This window comes from Zootoca vivipara, chromosome 1 (assembly GCF_963506605.1).
Source record: "Zootoca vivipara chromosome 1, rZooViv1.1, whole genome shotgun sequence".
In the NCBI taxonomy this organism is placed as follows: domain Eukaryota; kingdom Metazoa; phylum Chordata; class Lepidosauria; order Squamata; family Lacertidae; genus Zootoca; species Zootoca vivipara.
The window spans coordinates 48,966,386-48,988,427 of record NC_083276.1 but is presented as its reverse complement, the minus strand read 5'-3'; the positions used below and the strand labels follow the sequence as shown (position 1 = coordinate 48,988,427).

The 22,042-nt window shown below is 42.4% G+C and overlaps 1 protein-coding gene across 1 annotated transcript in view; it reads right to left on the bottom strand.

Annotated features, from left to right (window-relative positions):
- The window catches only part of MYBPC3 (myosin binding protein C3), a 68,535-nt gene that overhangs the window by 24,192 nt on the left and 22,301 nt on the right, over positions 1–22,042 (bottom strand). The window contains exons 10-21 of the mRNA XM_060274332.1: positions 18,936–18,959; positions 17,698–17,864; positions 16,057–16,189; positions 15,794–15,796; positions 15,321–15,445; positions 14,372–14,477; positions 10,311–10,477; positions 9,767–9,932; positions 8,555–8,661; positions 3,215–3,244; positions 2,955–3,091; positions 385–462 (exon numbers count right to left, since the gene is read on the bottom strand). Of these exons, the coding sequence (XP_060130315.1) occupies positions 385–462; positions 2,955–3,091; positions 3,215–3,244; positions 8,555–8,661; positions 9,767–9,932; positions 10,311–10,477; positions 14,372–14,477; positions 15,321–15,445; positions 15,794–15,796; positions 16,057–16,189; positions 17,698–17,864; positions 18,936–18,959 (1,243 nt within the window). The remainder of the gene's footprint in view (positions 1–384; positions 463–2,954; positions 3,092–3,214; positions 3,245–8,554; positions 8,662–9,766; positions 9,933–10,310; positions 10,478–14,371; positions 14,478–15,320; positions 15,446–15,793; positions 15,797–16,056; positions 16,190–17,697; positions 17,865–18,935; positions 18,960–22,042) is intronic.

The window sequence follows — 22,042 nt, the reverse complement described above, 5'->3', positions numbered from 1 at the left end:
TTATTGCCACTCCACAGATCCTTGCACACAGCAGCAGGCTGTATACACATGATTCTCTGCTCCCTCTCTCCCTCCCTCTCTCTACAAGGATCTCTGCACATTTAGCTGTGGAGCAGATAGATAATGCTTGGCTGGCAGCCCCTGAAGCTGGTGTAAGTTTAGAAGGGTTGCTCAAGTTCAAAAACTCTGAGTCCAAAGAGAGACAGATTTCAAGGAAATACCTTAAACAAATAGTTTAAAATAGCAATTTACAATATTATGCAAGAGATCAGCTTTCCTATTTTCTCCAGCATTGTTAATTACTGAATTCATGACAGAGTCACCAAGACTCTTTATTAAGAACCAGATATCTCTGTTCGACTGGTTGAAGAACAAAGAACTTGCCTTGTTGTCGTTATTTAAATCTCCACCTGTGCCTGTAATATCTTTGGATTGGTCACTTAGCAGCACTAGATCGTTGTTCTGGAAGAGACACAAAACACAGGAAGAGTGGGGAAACATCTGGAAGGCACCATGTTGTCTAGCCCTGAACTAGGAGATATAAGCAAGGAAATACACAATTTCTCCCCCATGAAGTACAATAGCAAAAGGAAGGGCAGCTAATTCACTTCTCTCTGCAGTGATTGCTATAAGAGTCTCCCTTCAGGTTTAAAAGCAGCAAGTCTAGTGCCATATGCAGTTACATAGCTGCCAAGTCTCCCATTTTTCGCAGGAAACCCCCATATTTTAAACCGTTTCCCGCTGGCAGCCCGGATTGGAAAAAATCCCGTAAATACCTTGGATTTCCCACCTGCCAGGAGGTTCCATTTTGGGTCCTGGCGCCGCCCGATTTCCGGTGCCCAGACATGGGTAGCACGGCACTGGAAGTTGCTTCCACGCATGTCCAGACATGCGTAGAAGCGACTTCCGGCGCCGCGCTGCTGATGATCCCACATTTTTCAGCGGGAGACTTAGCAGCTATTTGCAGTTACCATCTACTGAATCAGGCTATTGGCTTATCCAGCTCAGTCTTCCTTCTAACAAATCACAGCTTTTTCAAGACTGAGGTCTTTCCTGGCATTAGTATCCGAGACCCTTTGAGCAACAGAATCCATTCCAGAAGACTGTTCGAATTCTGAAACATTCAAAAACTGAAAAATCGAAGGGCGGCCAGCAAAATCCATTGAAAAAATGGAGAAATGGGCCTCAGAAGCCATTCGACTTCTGAAGTGCGTTTGAAAACGGAAGCATTCACTTCCGGGTTGTCAGCATTCGGGTTCCGAATTGTTCATCAGCAGAGACATTCGAGAACTGAGGTTCCACTGTATAAGGAAAGGAAATTAAAAAAGAAAGAATAATAATTAAAGAAAGCTGAATAGAAAATAAAGGTTGGATGTAAGGAATTAAACCATGCAGAATCTTCTTTAAACGATCCAAATTTTAAAATTAATTAATTAACATTGAACTAGCAGGTTCTGTGGGGGTATGCTAAATCACATATTAGAATTCCCAAACAAAATTTTCTAGGGCTCAAATAAAACCACACCTTCTGAAGATGTGCAGAAAAGAATTGCGGTGTCAAAAACTGTTCCCCAGTTCACGAAAAACCTGTAAAGAATGGGAAATAACTGCCATATTATACCCCCTCCTCTTATTCACCTTAAGCATGTGCAAGTTCTGATAATGTCCCCTTGAAACAATGCTGGAGGCCAAGATGAGAAAGGGGTGCAAGATGAGATAAATGCTGACAGCTGGAAGTGTCTGGTCTTGCCAACAAGCAAGTGGGAAAAGCCTGTGGAAGGAGGACTCTCAGGAGGTGGGTTGGACCCTCAAAGCAACTGCCCCGGAGGGAGCATTTCTCCCCATTCCATGACCACACACCTTGTTTTACAGCATCGGGATTTCAAAGGGACAGAGAAGCCCAGTTGGTAATAAGGGCCACAAGAGGTCAGTCTTGCACTACACAAATAGAAATGTTAAAAATGAAAGGGCCTTGAGAATCTTAAGAGATTCCATTCCATTTTCTCCCATTACTCTGTGGTCCAGAATATTCCTTTTGAACTTCCTGCAGTTTTTCCAAACACATAATGCTGGGTGTTTTATTTTATAGTCCTGAATCTCCTTCCAAGTCTCAAGGAGGGAAAGTCGCCTGCATTTTATAAATTCACATAAGCAATCGAAACTCGCAGCATCCTTGTTCTTCAGATGAGCTCCATACGGAAAAGTAGCAGAACTGCTGCCAAGATGCTTCAAAAAGGAAATGGTCCCACAAGAAGAAATTGGATTCTAAAGATTTCTATATGCAGTGAAACCCCAGAGGAAGGGCTGTGCTCTGCATGCAGAAGACCTCGTGTTCCATCTCTGACTTCACGGGTAGGGCTGGAAGAAACCCCTGTCTGAAACCATGGAGAGCAAACATTGGGCTGGATCAGTGGCCTGACTCAATAGAAAGAAAGAAAGAAAGAAAGAAAGAAAGAAAGAAAGAAAGAAAGAAAGAAAGAAAGAAAGAAAGAAAGAAAATATATATGATCATTCCCTCATAGATTGATCCTCCATTGTTGAGCAACTGTTTGGATTAGTCACAAGAAGCAAAGATCCATGATAAATGATCAAAACATGAATAATAGTAGCATTTCCACGTGTTCATCAGATGGGAGATGTGCAATGAACATAAATGTGGGAACACATCCACTATCACAAGGGGTGTGTGTGACCTTATTGCTTGGACTGACATCCTCAACAAACTCAGAACTGAAGCTGCTTTGACCATTTTGAGGTTGCCTTTTTAAAAGCGCTTACTTGGAATGGTAAATGTTATATATATATTATTTTAGAATACACATTAAAGTCAATATATTTTCAAGAAACAATATCTTTTTATTTTATTAACCCAGTTATAATTCTGAAATAAAATACGGCATAAGAACATACATGCTTGAGCTGAACATACATCTTGGACTCAGAGAGATTTTTACCTTGTTTACTTTCTGCCAGATCACTGTGGGTACTGGATCTCCTGATATGGGTACATCAAGTCTCAACTTGTTTCCAGCCACCACAATTATGGTGTCAGGAGACTGGCCCATGCAGTCCAGGCGGATTTTGGGAGGTTCTGCAGCAAAAGCATAGAGGCAAAGAAGCATTTTCTAGCATTGCTGAGGATTACTCAAAGATTCAATTTTATTTTGCCTTTCTTCCATTTCACTGGCTTGTGAATGGCACATATTGCCCTTACCGTGTCTAGGCACAAAGTCAATCTTAACCTCTGGAAAAGAAAGAAAAAGGATAAAATGAATCTGAATGTTTTTATTTTATTATCTATTATTTTTATATCCCACCCTTTCCTCCACTCAGGAGAGCGGCTAACAACACAAACTAAATCAATCAATAATAAACCATAATCAGAGCCATATAATCACAATAAAACAGTAAAATCAAGAACAACAGATCTTTAGAACTGCACCCCAAAGTCAGTTCCCCTGATGGATGTCAAAATGGACCAATCACAGGCTCATTTAAAAAATGCATAAACAATAACCTCTCATGATGTAAAGCTGTCAACATTAGGAGAAGCAGGTAAGAAAATCAGGATACAATGCAAGGAACGTTGTCCTTAATTTTTGCCCAAAAGTGATTCATCTCAGAAGTTCTGGTGCCTTTATGACAACAAATGACTGTACTTTGTGAATACTTGGGATTATATATTTTCTATCTACTGAAACAGTTCACACACTATCCTGTCACATGCCTTTCACCACTAGAGCTGCATGCTTGTTGCGGAACCAGGCGTCGGGCTCCCCATACCCCAACCCATATAAATAAGAGACCAATAAGACTGGTTTTGGGTCAAAACAGGACACAAATTTATTGAATACAGATGACAGAGGTTTGGCTTGGGCATGGGGCCATCTAAATACTTCTGGCTCACCCGCTGGAAGTGACGTGTGGTCAATCCAGGCGGGGGTTCCTAAGACATACATCAAATAGGGTGACCCCCGCAGGGACCATCATTTGGGGGGTTACTTTGGGGCCTGGCCCTGCCTCGGCATGTCACCACGGCCACTCCCCCCCCGATCCTTTTAATGGGATACCCCACTGTTTGGAGGGGCAAGTGGAGATTACAGTCTCCCCTCCATCCACAACAAAGGATTGCCCCAATGCCCAACTGCCAACCGAGAAGAGCTAGTGCCCCAGCTGTGGGCTGCTTAAATGGGCAAGGGGCAGATCTGAGGGAAGCCTACTAAGTCCGTCGGCTCCATCCCCTGCCACAGCCCAAGTCCCAGTCTGCATCCCCATTTGCCAAAGCAGGGTGCAGGCTAGGATCGAGTTCCTGATAGGCGAATGGGGGTTAACATTATTTATTGGGTTAACTTACAAATCTTGACTAAACACAGATAATTTTCTTATGTGAGGGTACAATCTCACCCAAGTCAAGCACTGAAGGCACATTGATTTAATTTAAATGGGAGAAATTTAAGCACATGTTCAGCTCTCCTATTGAAATTAAAAGGACAAAAGTGCTTAATGTTGTCTGAACTGTGCTGTAAATAAGAGCTGAGCTACACTTTTTACATAGGACTGCAGACAGGAATATTTTTGAGTGCTTCCCCATATACATAAGCACATCAAGGAGAGGCCTAGGCTACCCCCCCAAAAGGTTTTTTTAAAAAAAAAATACAAGGAAGCATTCAAAATTACAACTCCCCCAACTGCAATCTGGAGTTGTAAGATCCAGAATTCTACCTTCTTCAGTTCTGGCTTCTTTTCTTTTGCTAGTGCTACTTATCTCATATTCCGCCTTTCACTTGATATTGTGCCTTCTTCTATCATCCCCAGGTGCGTAGCAAGGGAGGGGCGAAGGGGGCGAGCCGCCCCTAGCTCCACTCTGGCGGGGGCAGCAACCCCGGCCCCTGGCTCACCCACCTCCTCCGCCCGAGCAGGAAGAAGCAGAGCACGCTACAGAGCGGGTTGCCGGGCGGCCGCAGCAGCAAACCACAAGCAAGCATCTCTGCGGCTTGCTCGCGGTTTGCCGGTGCCGTCGCCGTCTGGCAACCCGCTCCATGGAGTGCTCTGCTTCAGAGCGCGCCAGCTGAGCAGAGTAGCAGCACCAACCCAGACGGACTGCGCATGTGCGGACATCACAACGCATGCGTGCTGCAGAGTGATGCCCCGCCCTCAGGGGGTGCCGCCCTGGGCAGCCAAGCGGCACCGTTCGCCACTGATCATCAACACTCTCACAGACTCCTGACTTTCCCTGTATCCAAATTGCCTCAGATTTGTCTCCCCAGTAAAACACACAATTTAATTTATTCACCAATTTGCATTTCTGTTGCTGCTAACTTAACCATGTCATTCGTTCAATGTGCATAGCACAGAATCCTAGATCCATGGAGCTGAGAGAGATAAAAAATTTAACTACTCCAAATGATTATCCTTAGTCTGGATTCTCCATACATCAAACCATCTGTCCCCTCAGACAATTCATTCACATGAACTAGCTTATAGGCAAGTATGCAGGAGTTAGCACACTGTCATAAATTTCCAGCATTTTGTGCAAAAGAAAGCATTTTGTGAAACAATGCTGATTGCTCAAAGAGATCTTTCCCATAGGCTCAGGTAGCCCAGATTTCTATTTCAGGCTTTGTGGTGTTGCATCAATGCAGGCGCACAGTATGCCATATCTAAGGCATGTACTTGCCAGTACAGCAAGGCTTAGGAATGGTCAGAAGTGACCTGCACATTTCCATAGCTATGACCATCTGTCCTAAAGCTTCTCCATCTGGCCCCTTCTCCTTTTTTACAATGAAATTCTTGAGACATTAGATAGCTACCACCCTTCTCCAACCATTGGCTTCAAGACCTCTACTGGAATTCCATCTGACTCATGTTTCTTTCATAAAAAGAGTTTTCATTTTTAATTTGAACAGCTGTTTCTCCATTTGCTCAGTTGGATGGAGGCAATTCTTGTTTTTTTTTTGTTTAGTATTAGGCATGCACTTGCACACACTTGGCACTCAGCATACTTGAGGATCATGCCTATTCCTTTTCTGATCACTGCTAGTCCAAACTGCAGGCCAGGGTCTAGAACAGGGGTGTGGGATAAATTCTTTCTTTCTTTCTTTCTTTCTTTCTTTCTTTCTTTCTTTCTTTCTTTCTTTCTTTGATATTTTAATGAGAAACTAATTCACAACTATACATAACCCAAAACACATTTTATCCTTTGAAATTCACACATCTCTGAAATTTGTAGAGCAGCTCTTCACCCAAACAATATGCATAAAACTGCATGTACTGGAGGAAAAAAAATGCATTAAATGTATACATCCATGAAGTAATATACATTAGGGAAAAATTGCTTGCAAAAATGTGTATCTGACTCAAAACTGTATACCAAGGTGTTGGGGGAAATTTGTACTAAAAATGCTACTAAATTTTCATGAGGATTGTTTATTAAATGGGCACACTGCTATGGAAATGTGGAGGATTTAAGACTGGAAAAATAAGAAATGGAAATAAACCAAAACAGACAATTTCTTCCACATTCAATGCCCCTAATGTGTGGGTGGACCAAGGCTTATCCTGAACAGTACAATCCACATCCTTTCAAACAGTTAGTCCTATAGATGAGGTTAATGGCTATGGTTATAGGTAGGTAGCCGTGTTGGTCTGAGTCGAAACCAAATAAAATACCGCTACTGAAGGAATTTTTTTATTTAATGGATATGATTTGTACTAGTCAGAGGGGGAGGGGTTAGACATCAGCAATGACCCAATGATCAACAATTTAAAACCCTTTATATTTTGAGCATATATATCTGCCAAATGGGAATGAAACTGAACAGTGCCTATAAAAATGAATGAGAGCAGAAGCTATAACAGATTTTCCATATAAAGACTGAAATAAATTGCTAGCATAGTACTGTTTGTCCTATGACTTGCCATAAAATAATGGGAAGGTAAATGCACACATTGAGCACCTGTAGACTTGAGGCTCTCCATTTATTGCAGTAGAAGGCTGTGTACAAAGATTGGTCCCCTACACCAAAAACAGTACAAAAGCTATTCAGAATAGACTGCTGGCTTGGAGTAAGACTTTCTTGCAGATGAGCTGTATCCTCCTGGAAGAGGGCCCTGCCTATTATTATCAAAACAAGGATAGATTTTCCTCTTATGGGTTTTAGAATTAGCGTCTAGGAAACAACAGTTTATAATGCTGGAATTGTTTCTATGCACTAAATTCAGAAACGACCTTTACACCGTGGTGATAATCCAATGCACAGTTACGTGCACATAAATTCCACCGAGATCAATAGGCTTAATTGCACCTAATTCTGCTGGTTCACAGCCAAATCTATATGAAAGTGGAAGCTATTCATTATTGTTGTGTGTGCTTTTCTCTATATATTTAATTTCAGTTTAATTGTGGCAACCAGGGTTGACCTTCCCAGACTTTGGTCAATACCACAATTCTTTTCATAACTTTCTCTATTAAGGTATAAGATACCGTACATTCTGGCGTAAAAGACGACTTCTGAACCCAGGAAAATCTTTTCAAAAGTTGGGGGGTCGTTTTATACGCCAGGTGTAAGATCTGCGGTTGCCGCATACGGTGGGGGGAGCTCAAAAACCACCGCGGCCGCATCCCCGCCGTATGTGGCGAGGCCGCTGCTTTCTTTCCATGCAGGAAGAGGGGACAAGTAGGGCTTTCCTCTATCCTCCCTGCACGGAAAGAAAGCGGCAGCCTCTTACTCTCTCCCTCCCCCCCACTCGCCTCTGTGTCTGGAACAATAGAGTGCGAGTGGAGCCGGCTCTGGGCTATGCTCCCTCCCCTTCTCCCTCTCCCCACCTCTCCTCTCCTCTCCTCCCCTCCCACCCCACCTCCCCTTTTCCCCCACATCTTCTTCTTCTTCAAGAGCTAACTGTAGTTTTTATGCTTCAGCTCCTTTCCTCTCTCCGAATGAAATCTACAGTAGTTCAAAATGCTACCGTAGTTCTTAGAATGCCTGCAAGTAAGTGCATTTAAACATCTGTGCATTTAAGCACTGTTGTCTCTCTTTTGGCTTCGTTTACCGGTATTTAAAAAGCAGGGAGAGGAAGAGATACAGAAAATTTTTATTTGGTGTGCGTTGGAAGTTTGGGATAAACTCGTTACGGCGAGTATATCCCATACTCTATATTTTGACTGGAAAAGTAGGGGGTCGTCTTATACACCCAGTCTTATACGCCCAGTCGCCTTATACGCCGGCATATACGGTATTTATCCACAGAGTTACTGTGGTGCTACATAAGGCAATTAGAGGGATTTAACAAATCACCCAAAAAGTGGGCTGACATTTTAAATAATAACATTTGGCTTGATCCAGCCCACCATAGGCCTTATGCCCACGCTTGGAAATATCCCTATTAGGGTACAGATGAACCTTATTTCACCCTTACTGCCACAGTGGACACACAGAGATGCACAGTACTAGGGTGCTATGAACCTCAGGCATCACCAAGAGGGAATCTCCCATTTCATCTTCACACAAAGTGAGCATTCCCACCAAGAACAGAAATTAGATTCCAGAACACTTACCCAAGAAACGAAGATGGGCTGAGAGATTATATGCAAATCCTTCGGGTATAAAAGAATAATCAGCTTCGTCTTCCGGAGTTACATCATCAATGGTTAGTTTATGGATTCTGATATTGCAAAAATACAAAATCCAAGCTTTGTTTGTGTCCATTCACCTCCATACAGGACAAATCCCATCCCCAGAGTAGATGGATAGGTAAGACAGAATGCCACATGCATATATAAATATACATATTCTATATTATAATAAATAAGCATAAAGAGTGTGGAACCTATATCACAAACTTTATTAAGATGCCACTTCATTCAAATCAACTTGACTAGTGTTTCAATACAGTGAACTGCAGGTGTGGCACCCTTATAAGGCATAACAAAAGCCTAATTTCACTCCTCCTCCATGATATCCATACACAAACACTGTGCTGAATCATTACAGGTCATGGTAGGGAATAGGAAGTGTCTGAGTGTGCCTTCAGCACCCTTGTGTCTCCCTCTATGCTCTGCTTAGTGAAGGAATTCACTTTTCTTGGCCAAGCTGAAGGAGAAAAACTTGAGAACTGTAGACAGACCTCCCATTCCCTGTAACAATCTTGCATACTGTCTGCACATGTCACAGAATAGGGGAATGTAGTGTTGGGGGTCCATCCTTCTATGGACTGCAATGGGCTTGGTTGAGCTCTAGGTATATAACTATGTGCTTGAGGGCATTTCATAAAGTAGCAGCCATTTCCAGTATACAATATGGGCAATTGTATTACCACAAATGCCACAGTGACCTGAATGCAAAAATTGTCAGCCTTCACAGTGCTTGTCTGAAAACTGGAGAAAGATGTGTTCCCAGAGATTCATGAACCATTCACTGTAACATAACCACGCCCTTTGTACAACTCTTCCAAACTAACACACACACACACTTCTCACATCAATTTAAACACCCACAAAGCACAATACAAAGTTATTCCCATATATCTCCTTGCCATTCAGAGCGAAGGTTGCATTCACCCTCTGGGTAAAATTAGTACATAATATTGGATCATATACAACTCCTCTCTCTCACCACATACATACCATCTTATCACATATTCTCTCCACCCGAAGGAAAGTACTAGTACTACCAATTTATTACTACTACTTCTATTACTACTACTATTAGCAGCTTGTTACTCAAGCAACTTACAGCACCCTGGCTTAATTTTCTGAAGCACGACTTACCTGCCAATATGAGAGATTTTAGTCCGCTCATTTGGAATCACCTCCTTCCCATTTTTCAGCCAGATGCCTTTCACATTCTCATCAGAAACCTCACACTTGAACACGGCCTGGTCCCTTGCCTTCACCGTCAGGTCTGCGATACTTTGGTACACCTCCAGCTTCTTCTCTGAGATCACAAATTTTGCGAATGAAGCAACACAAACACCAGAAGGTCAGAGGTCAACCAAAGACCGATGCTGTGGATGTGGCTTTTACAAAAAGAAGAGGCTAAAGGAACTGTTTTGGGAAAGGTGAAATAGGAAGAGACATCCAGAGCACGTGGGACTTTAACAGGACTTGATAAGCAAGCACCTGTTGTTATCAGGATATCTATTACATCCGGCACATGGGCCTAACAATCCCCATAATATGCTTTGAAGGCCTGCACAATTAGCTGTCCTACAATTAGCCATCTAGCTATCGGCCGTTTCCCGGCTACAAAGTGGGATACCAGCCGCCATACATTATAAAAAAAGTTCCTTTTGTATTATTAGTCATATCTCACCTTGCACGATCAATTCAGCAACAGACTCCCCTCCATTAGTCTTTGCTTTGTAATGCCCATTATCCTCCTTGGTGGATTCATTAATGATGAGGTAATGCTTTTTCCCATCCTTTTTGAACCGGTATTTGAATGCTTCTTCCCGGGTCAGTTCCACTCCGTCCTTCTCCCTACAGGTATGAAATATTGTTACACCTCTCCGTAATGCTCAGCAACAGGGCAGTCAACTCCTGTTCATATAGCACAAGTTCATGGTCCATGGCGGGTATGTTACCCATGATCTTTCAGGAATTATCAGAAGTAGTGGATGCCCCTGTGAACCTGCACATCCAGCCTCAAATTGGGAGGACAGGATTGGAGCCATTTTTTCGCAATTTTGTGCAGGCATGCTCATCAAAATGCATCAAAAAGCTTCCCTGTGTGATTCTAGTGAAACCAGATGTCCCCCTGCTTCTTCATATGTAAAATGAGCACAGGTTTATTCCAAGATATGTAGTATGGAAAGAAAAACCTTCCATGTGGATGAAATTTGAATGTAGCAGTAATAGGGCTAATTGTTTATTATTATTATTATTATTATTATTATTATTATTATTATTATTATTTCAATTTATTATCCACCCTTCACAGAAGGTCCCAGGTTACAATAATATATAGCACACAAACATATATAGACTGAATATTCAGTCTTGTAATAATTTTATGGTTTTGATTTTCCTTTTCAGAAAGGGAAACTTATTTTCTCCATGTTGATTTCATGTTTGACGCTGACAAGGATTCATTTCGGGAACCCTTGAAATGATGAAGAATGATGTTAGACCCTGAACTATTTTAGAGATTTGGTGCAAATTTGAAAGTTCTTCGTCTGGCTTCTGACTCCATTTAAAGCTGGGACAGCTGCACTTCTACCCTTGTCTGCTGCCCATTCCACAGCTATCAATACTCTATAATGAGTATTTATATTTCAGGGAGCAGCCATGAGCCACAGGATCAGAGAGTGGCAGCTGCAATATGTTTTGGGAAGGATTAGATACTCCCATACCCATATACACCCACACACCCCACACAGTATGATATCTCCAAACATCCTTATATGAACACCAAACAACAAATGTACATCTATGCTACCGGTATATTTTCATACATGTAATGTACACACAGTCACCAGTTGCATAGGCCTATTTATCTCCACCCCCCCCCCAAAGAACAGATTATAACACTTAAGTTTGAAGAATCCTATAAGTATGGTCCATGGGGTCACGAAGAGTGGGACATGACTAAACAACAACAACATAAGTATTGCAGGAACAGCTAGCAGTTTTGTTCTTGCACTCTGGGTTAGCCCTATCATTAGGGAAAGTAACACAGTGGCCACAGGCAGGGGGTACTGTGGCTCAGCAGCTGCTTCACCCTGCTTGTTTCTGCCCTCCTAGGTCCACACCTTAGTTGTAGAAGTGTCTCCACCACCATTGTTCAGCCCGGACACTGAGATCCAGAGCCAAGGGCCTTCTGGCGGTTCCCTCACTGCGAGAAATGAGGTTACAGGGAACCAGGCAGAGGGCCTTCTTGGTAGTGGCACCCGCCCTGTGGAGCGCCCTCCCAACAGGAAGGAAATAAACAACTACCTAACTCTTAGAAGATATCTGAAGGCAACCCTGTTTAGGGAAGTTTTAAATGTTTGATGTTTTATTGTGTTTTTAATATTCTGTTGGAAGCCGCCCAGAGTGGCTGGGGAAATCCAGCCAGATGAGTGGGGTATAATTTATTTATTTATTTATTTATTTATTTATTTATTTATTTATTATTTATTTAGTAATGCTTGCTTGTTAATGACCTGGACTGGCTGGCTGGCTGACTTAAGGTAAGATAAGATAATCTTTATTGGCATTGCCCCCCTGCAGGAACAAGGAAATTACTCGGCTGCTCCATCCACTCAGATAAGGCACTCCACATAAATTTAAAATAACTACAAAACATTAATTAAACAATACAGTATGAAATGGCAAGTAAAAATAAGATGACTTCAAAGTCCAGACTTTCCATTTAAGGCCGAAATTGCTCTAGAGAAGAAACTGTTCTTGAGACGGTTCGTTCTCGCCTTCATTGTTCTGTATCTCTGTCCCGATGGCAGGAGCTCGATGAAACGGTGACCAGGATGCGATGGATCTCTTGATATGTCTAGTGAGGCTATATTGTTTTAGACGCCAGCTGAAAACTATTTTTATTTCAGCAAGCCTACCCAGATATAGAATTTAGTTATCTATGCTTGTTTCAAAAGTTTTACTGATTTCATCTGCATCTTTATTAACAACGACGTTATGTATATTTGTTCTTAACAGTTTTGTGGGCTTCGTTTTGGCTGCGTTTTATTGATATGATATATATATATATGTACACAGCTTTGTGATTCAAGTGGTTTATAAATCTTTCGAAATAAATTCATAAAAGAAATGAAAACAGACTAAGAAAGCAGGCAGAGAGGGAGTCAACCCTGTCCACTTTCTCAAGCACACACCTTGTAAGAGTGTGTGTGTGTGTGTGTGTGTGTGTGTGTGTGCGCGCGCGTATGTCACTCTGCTGCCGTGACAGATTCTGGTGCCACTTTTGATGCACTGCGGTATTTGTTTGAGCAGGCAGTAAGCAGCTACCATGTAGAGAGGTGAGCAAGTTGGAAATAGAACTGTCTAGGGCAAAGAACCTGCCCTGCACCCGCTCCAAGCTGTCCTCAAGTTCAGTGGAGGACACTGTCTCGTTGCCAATGTTCAAGTAAGACTCAAGTGCCAGTTTGGTCAGCTTCTTTTGTGTAACGAGGAGCACCCTCTTGCCCTTTTCCTCAGGAAGGGCTGGTTGACACATGAGAACAGCCACATGGCACCACACATCAGTTGTAAGGCAATGATGGGGGTTGCTGGTGTGGGGTTTCCTTTGCAGTATATTTACTTGGTTTTAATGGTTGTTTTCTGCTTCACTGAATTTTGTATTGTGCCTTGTGAACTGCTTTGATATTTTTTTTATGAACGAAGGCAGTATTTAAGCTTTCTTAAACAATAAAATAAGGTGCAGATTAGCTTTCTATGTAGATAATGGTGATGAATTTATACCCCGTATTCTAATGAAAGTACACAAGGTGGCTTACATATAAGCAATACTAACAAAACAACAAAGCAACAGCAGTTTAAAAACCATCTTAGGTAAACAACAACAACAACAACAACAACAACAACAACAACAGCCTGGGAAACTGCAAAATCCTCAACAAAATCAAGATTCTGAAAAGACCCAAAATCTTCATTCCATGCTTAAAAGCAAACAGAATAGGCCAAGCAGACCTCTCTTTGGAAACCATTTTGCCTTTGGGTGTCACAACTAACAAGTCCTTCTCCCAGAACCAAACTGGTTCTCTCTGTGAGTGAGCATGGGTGCGGCTGATTTTACTGCTTTTCCAGATTGATTTAGGAAGGGGCGCTGATGGTAGAGCATGCCCACTCCACTTTATGGTCATCTGTCTTTTTCTGCTCTGGGCAGCCATTTTGTGCTATGCAACAACAGCCATTTTGTGACTGGGGCCCTTCTCAAAATTCAAAATGTGCCCACTGACCCAAAGACATTAGGACCCCCTTAACTTAGTAATTTAAGGCAAATAAATAAATGCTTGCACCGCACTTCAAATGTGTTATGTTTTCTTTCCTACTTGTAGATCTTCTTAGAAAACCACAACAGCCTTTAGACCAGGCATCCCCAGATGTTTTGGACTACAACTCCCATTTTCCCCAACCACTGGTCCTGTTAGCTAGGGATCATGGGAGTTGTAGGCCAAAACATCTGGAGGGCCGCAGTTTGGGGATGCCTATCTTTAAAATGGAATGTGAGGGTCAGTTAGAATATCTTTCTGGCCTTGGGACCCCTTACCCTGCTTATTGCCTGTTCTGTCTTCTCTCCTTGGCCATGAAAGAGGGGTGATGGACACTTGTGTGACAGTTTTGAGCCCCTAAGACTCTGGAGGGTAATTGCTCTCATTTCTTAGTCATTCAGGAAGTAGGAACCCCCACATCTTCCCCGCTTACCACTTCACAGCAGCCCCTTCTTCTGACACTTCAATTTCAAACTCCACTCTTTCACCAACCATGACCACCTGGTCTTCCAGAGAATGAGTAATCAAGACAGGAGGCTCTAGAAATGGGGAGGAAGCCTAATTTCAGAGAGAGGAATGCAGAGGAAAACAAAAACCCTTGGAACTCTCATCCAGCTTTTCCAGCTGATGGTCAGCTGTAGCTATATGAATAGCAGGTCCTTACACTCCCAGAGTTCTTTCCAATTTGGCTGAGATGCCAAATTACATAACTGACTTTCTTACATAAACCATTTCCCTTCATTTCTTTGTAACTATAAATCAGAACTTTGGCACACTTGGTTGTTCTTTGTAACCTAAGACTGCCTGAGTCCTCCCTTAAAACTAAAACGTAGAAAATTCTGGCGCAAACCAGAATAACGTCTCAAAAGAAAGAGAATGGGTAGGTGGAAGGGAAGAAGCAGGTTAAGTGTCTGAGTCCCTTCAAATGAAAATGTTGGGCTCCACAGGCACAACAGGATTTCCATTTCCTCTCCTCCCCCTGCATGCTCCTCAAAATCTGCTACAGACCAATATCTGCTTCTCTGAGCCTAATAAAATGGTGGTTATGAACAGGGGTGTAGGAACATAGGGGCGGCGCGATCCCAGGGGCGTCATCGCAGCTGCCCACCCCGCCCCCAAATGCAGCACCCCCCGCCCCCAAACGCACATCCTGCCCCTGCGCACAGCGTGTCCCACCCCAAAACACACGCCCCACCCCTGCACACGGCACGTCCCGCCCCCAAAACGCATGCCCCGCCCCTGTGCACGGTGCGCCCCGTCCCCAAAACGCACATCCCGCCCCACCCCCAGAACGCGCACCACGTCCTTGGGGGCAGTGCGCCTGCTCTCTGCCCCCGGTGGCAGAGCATGAAGCTCCGCCGCTGGTTATGAATTATGCTTACCTCTGACAAAGAGTTCTGTGAAAGTCTTCTCCTCACCAATCACACACTGATATGCTGCATCATCAGCCAGTGAGCAGTGGTTGATGGTCAAAATCCTCTTGTTCCCAAGAGCCTCAAAAATGTATCTGGTGAAATGCAAAGAGAATTCAAAGGTATCAAAAGAGAAGGAGTTCCTAAATCTTCATCACCCCGTCTTCTATCATGACATAAAGCAGAGTTTTTGACTAGATGCCCCCATCCTGGCGTGGTTAAGTGGGAAGACGCACCTTATCCCTTCCTCCCTTTGCCTCCCTAATGGCACACAGAGCCCCAACGGAAGTAATTCATCCCTTGGGACATGCATAAAGGAACTTTATGAACCAAACAACATTGATGTTGATAATGAGCTTATTGTATAACAACTTTCCCAGGATATCGTAAAGAAAGGCAAATTAACTGAATCACAAATGGGGAAGCATAACATGAGAACTTACTTGCTAAGAGACAGACCAGTGATTGGGTTCAGTTCCAGGTGCAGAGATTGAAAGATGGGGGAACAAAATTAGACAGTCATTAAAATTTGCCTATTAATTCACAACCCTCCCATCCAGTTATATCCGCTACATAGACCCTTCATTCTTCTCTCCACTTTTCTTTCTGATAGACCCTATTTTTCTTCTTCTCCCCCTTCTGATAATGACTCAAACTTCCACAGCCCACACTTTCCCATTAGTATTTACTGCTTTTTAAAAAATACCCGCCGCTGACTTGGATCTCTTGCCCATTCTTCAGCCATTTCACTTCATCATCTGGGTTAGCAAGTTCCACCATTAATTTGATCTTCTGTCCTTTGTCAGTCTGGTAGGCAGGATCCAGTCTCTTGGCAAAGGCTGGGGAAGAAACAGTTTATGTAATCAAACTCTGCCCACAGGGGTTAGCTCAGTCAGTAGAGAATGACACTCTTAATCTCAGGGTCATGGGTTTATGCCCTACATTCGGCAAAAGATTCCTGCATTGCAGGGGGTTGGTCTAGATGACCCTTGTGGTATCTTCCAACTCTACAGTTCTACGATTCTTCAAATTCTGCTAATTGTGCACTGCAATTTCGAGTGGGGGAAATGAACTAGGAGACCTGTAATATCCTTTTCATCTTCCTATATTTTAGGGCTTGTCCACACAACAATTTAGCACAGTACAATCTTAGTTTAAAGCTAATGGACAGTGACTGGTAGGGATGGGGGAGGAATTTGATTCAGTTCAAGTATAAAGGCAAATCTATCTGATTCACAATTTCTATAAAAACATGTGAACTGAAACCCACCCATACGCTAAAGTTTGCACTTCTCCAAATTTTGCAGTGCAGTTCTCCAGGCAGTAATATGTACAAAAATACATAAACTAGGGTAAAAGGTGCAAAAAATGTGTATTTTGGTGAAAATAACATACAAAAATGCATTATATTAGGATAAATTGCTTTGCTAAAATATGATTATTATGCAAAATTGCCCCCCAAATATGTTATATTTGCACAAAAATTTGCACAAAAATGCTGGTGAAATTTAAAAAAAACCTTAAACTTAAAAAAAACTTTTTAAAAAAACCAATCACACGCTGATGTAGAAATATGGAGAACTGAACTTAAGATTGGGAAAATGAGAAATTGAGAGAAAGCAACATTGACAAGTTCACCCATCCCTAGTAACTGGGCAGAGGCTTCATTATAATGTCCACTTCCCAACTTTCTGCTTTATGTTTTTTAATGAGAGTTACCTATGTTCTCAGCTAATTAATATATTCAAATCATTATTGAATTATGGTAAACCATGACTCTCTTCCCTTATTCCATTTCTTTTGGTGAAGCTGCATTCTTCCACAAGACTTGCCCATTCTTCCACAAGACTTGCACCCACTATTATCTCTTAATTTCGTATACTTCATTTTAACGGCTATATTTCTCATCTTGGTTCCTCATTTCTAATTCTCTAGAACCTACTGTTCTTTTCCTGATAGTAAATCGAAGCATGGGAACTGACACATACATGTGAAATGGCCTTTTATATTCCCCTTTCATATTTAGGGGGGGAATACAATGTGTGAAGCTGCTTCACACATTGTATTTCCCCCCTAAAATGAGACATTTCCCATGAATAGTAATAATAACAATAACAATACCTTTATTAGTTACAGGTAGGTAGCTGTGTTTGTCTGACATAGTCGAAACATAAAATAAAAAAAATTCCTTCCAGTAGCAACTTAGAGACCAACTAAGTTTGTCATAGGTATGAGCTTTTGTGTGCATGCACACTTCTTCAGATACCATACCTTTAATAAATACCTTCATTGTCAATGTACAACCTGTACACTGGAAAAAAGAAGAGAAGCAACTGTGTTCTCTTACCTGTGCTTTTCTTATCCTCCTTCTTCATGCGCTTGAGACGCTTCAACATACCTCGCAGATCTGTGATACCATATTGGAAAGCAATTTTCTCATATTCTGATGCAGGAGCTTTCCGGAGGATTTCCCACACATCAACATCTGGCTGTGATTCAGTTTTTGCTTCAATTCTGTAGAAAAGGTGCATATAGAACATTTTCTCATAAGGGACTTCAAACAACCTGCCTATTAGAGTGTGTCTTTACTGCATCAATTCCTATTTATATTAAAATACCTGTCAGTTTAGGGGACTCATTGTCGGTAAGTTGCTTAAGGCATAGGAAGGCTAAGTGCCTTGATTAAGAACAGATAATGTGTCAGAGTCAATGATTGGGCCCTTATTTTCAAGTTCCTCAATCAGTTCCTTAACAACAATACCAGTCTCCTCTATCTTGCAACAGGGGTCATGAAGACCATGATGTTAGTCAACAGGCGAGTTTTCTGTTTATTAGGGTGTGAGTTTTGAGTGAGAAAGCTCCCTTGACTTACAAGTCTTAATTATATAGGAGCTCATTTGTTTAATGACGATGGAAGGAAATATAAGTATCATAAATAAATAAATTGGTTTTTCAGTCTTGCGAGTAGAAGGTGTCAATTTCTCTTCAAAATGAAGCTTAGGCATTTATCGACCATGTACAGATTTTAAAAACAATTAGAATGGAAGAAACTAGATGGGATGATAGCAACTGTGGACCCCCTGAGCTGATAATTCACTTAAACAGGTTACCTTAAACAGGCATATTGTAGGCACATGAATCTGTTTATATTCTTTTTGTGAATATATTTATTAACAAAAACAGCAGTCATGTACATACCTGCCAAGTCTCCCGCTGAAAAATGCAGGATCAGCAGGGGCGCGGCACTGGATGTTGCGTAGAAGCAACTTCCGGGTCGCTCTGTGTAGGCATAGGAAATAGGGCAGAGTGGCACCGGAAGTCGCTTCTACGCATGCCCCGCGGCCATCTTCCGGTGCCGCTCTGCCCTATTTGCTGTGCCCATACATGGTCAGAGCAGCACCCAAGATACTACCTCCCTGGCAGGTAGGAAATCTGGGGGATTTCCGGGATTTTTCTCCATTCGGGAGAACAGCGGGAAACTGATTAAAATCCGGGGGTTTCCCATGAAAAACGGGATACTTCACAGCAAAGGTCATGTAAGAGATTGATTAACAGTTAGCAGAGGCAAGGGAACAGAAAGCTTACCGGTGTACTGAGCGCAAGAAGCTGCTGGACTTGAGAACGATGCAAAGAAGCATTTGGATGAGCATGCAGCATCCCCATGAGCAAGAAAGAGGGCAACATGTGTTAGCATTAGCGCCATTACCAGAAGAAGGCAGACCTTTGTTGGCAAGGACTAAGGATTTACTATAATGAAAAATGATGGTAAAGAAGCCACAGCACACATTAAACAATCCAGTTCTACATAAGTCTTACCGTAGGTTGTGTACACAATACACCTCTAAAGCACCTTTGAAGCGCATTTCACCCTCAAAGAATTCTAGGCACCATAGTTTATTAAGAGCTGCTGGGAATTGTAATTCTGTGAGGGGTAAACCACAGTTCCAAGAATTCTTTGAGAAAAAAGAATTTGCTTTAAAGGAAGCACCCCCAAACTCGGCCCTCCAGATGTTTTGGGACTACAATTCTCATCATCCCTGACTACTGGTCCTGTTAGCTAGGGATGATGGGAGTTGTAGTCCCAAAACATCTGGAGGACCGAGTTTGGGGGTGCTTAAAAGGTATAGTGTGTGTTCACGGCCCTACATTTATACCAACCTAGAGGGACCACGTGAGGTACAGCTTTGTTGGAAACAGGCCTCATTTAGGGTAATGGGGATATATCATGTATACGTAGTCCTTCATTTTTTCATTTCAGATTTTGGAAAGTGTACTGCTCAAGTGGTCTCACATAGCCAAGAACAAGCATAAATGTAGCAGAAGAAACCTATGTATACTCCTAGGAAGAGGTTTCTTTTGTAATTATAATGCACATCAATGGACCAGTCACAGCACAATCTACGCAGTAGGGTTTATGACTTTGCTCAAACTACAATCAGTGAACTTGGTTTGTAAAGTTATAGGTAGGTAGCCATGTTGGTCTCCCGTAGTCGAAGCAAAATAAAAAAATTCCTTCCAGTAGCACCTTAGAGACCAACTAAGTCTGTTATTGGTATGAGCTTTCGTGTGCATGCACACTCCTTCAGATACACTGAAACAGAAGCCACCAGACCCCTATATATAGTGAGAGGGTGGGAAGGGGTGGTGGGAATGGGTGATTGGCTGATAGGTTTGGTAAACCTGCTGATGACCGTTAACGACTGCAATTGGTCTTACAGGAAAAAGCAAGAGGTGGGATGGTGAGATAAGATAAGAACCCAATGTCTCTATTCAGAACAGGTCTCTTCATGGTTTTAAGTTTGGTAATAAGTTGCAATTCAGCAACTTCTCTTTCCAGTCTATTTCTGAAATTCTTTTGTAATAAGGCAGCTACTTTGAAATCTTGTATAGAATGTCCTGGAATATTGAAGTGTTCTCCTACTGGTTTCTCTGTCTTGTGATTCCTGATGTCAGATTTATGTCCATTTATCCTTTGGCGTAGGTGGCGCTGTGGGTTAAACCACAGAGCCTAGGGCTTGCTGATCAGAAGGTAGGCAGTTCAAATCCCTGTGATGGGGTGAGCTCCTGTTGCTCGGTCCCAGCTCCTGCCAACCTAGCAGTTCGAAAACACGTCAAAGTGCAAGTAGATAAATAGGTACCGCTCCTGCTCTCCACACATCCCGGTGCTGGAGCATGAAGCTCTGCCACTGGATGGTATGTTTGAGGTATGTTTGATGTTGTTGGGGCCAGTAATGGTGTTGTCCGAGTGTATGTGGCAGAAAAGTTGGCATCTGGGTTTACTGCAGGCTCTGGTACCAGTGTCCATGTTAAGTCTGGTTGTCACATTATTGTGGGTGAGGAGTTGTTCAAGAATGGGTGGTTGTCTGTAGGCAATGAAAGGTCTTCCTCCCAGAGCTTGAGAAAGAGAACTGTCATTGTCTAGGAGAGGTTGTAGATCTCTGATGATGCATTGAACTGTTTTAACTTGGGAGCTGTATGTGATGACTAGTGGTGTTCTGTTATGTTCTTTTTTGGGTCTCTCTTGTAGCAGGTTCTCTCTAGGTATCAGTCTGGCTCTGTTGATCTGTTGTTTAACTTCATCAGGTGGATATTTTAGTTTTAGAAGGTTTGCTGTTAGATCGCTTAGGTGAGAATCTCTGTAGAGTTTGAACAGATGCGGCTGTAACATAGGACCTGGCTACCGTATATACAATGGATTGTTTGGTATGTTTGGTATGGTAGCTAGAAGCATGTAGATATGTTTGTCGGTCAGTTGGTTTATGGTATAAGGGTGTGTATATACACCATCCTGTATTTTTATAGTAGAGTCCAAAAAATGTATTTCTTGTAAAAATTGGTTCATTGTTAGATTGATGGTGGGGTGAAAGTCATTGAATGTCTGGTGGAAGGTTCCAGGGTCTGTTGACGATGCGTCTAGATAATAAAAATACCATCAATGTATCACAGGTACAAGAGAAGTTTGAGTGGGTAGTAGTTTAGGTAGGAAACGTTGTTCTAAATCTGCCATGAAGAAGTTGGCATACTGTGGGGCCATACAGGTGCCCATTGCTTCGATTTGGAAGCATTTTTCTGCCGTTTCTGCCTGCATGCACACGAAATCTCATACCAATAACAAACCTAGTTGGTCTCTAAGGTGCTACTGGAAGGATTTTTTTTTATTTGCTTTGTAAAGGCAGAGAAAATCTGCTTAAAACAAGAATCTAACTAGCTTGCAAAGCTAGATCAACATTTCCATTTCAACTCCTGTCCAGCTATCCCTGACAATCTGTTTTGGTGGAAAGAAATGAAACACTTGGAGAGTCATAGACTGCAGATATTTTTCAGGGTATCTCTCCTAATGGCTTATCAAGTGATTATATGATGGCTCTTCATGCCTGGAGACAACAGACTGTACTCACTGTCTGGGCCCCCAACGTCCATGCGTTCAGCTGAAGGCATGTATGAAATCCTATGTAGAGTCAATTTGCACACATCAAGGCTGTGTCCATGGGATTGGGAACCATGCAGAAGGCAAGGCCCCTGATCAGGCAGATCCATTATATTAGTATATATGGAGAATTCATGAAGAGGGCTAATGTCATGCGGATCAGTTTGCCACACAAACAAAGGGAACAGACTGGAAGGCAGAGCCATTGCTGAGCTCTAACAGGGCAACTAATAAGCAAAAGATACCACTAGCTTTAGCCTCCTGT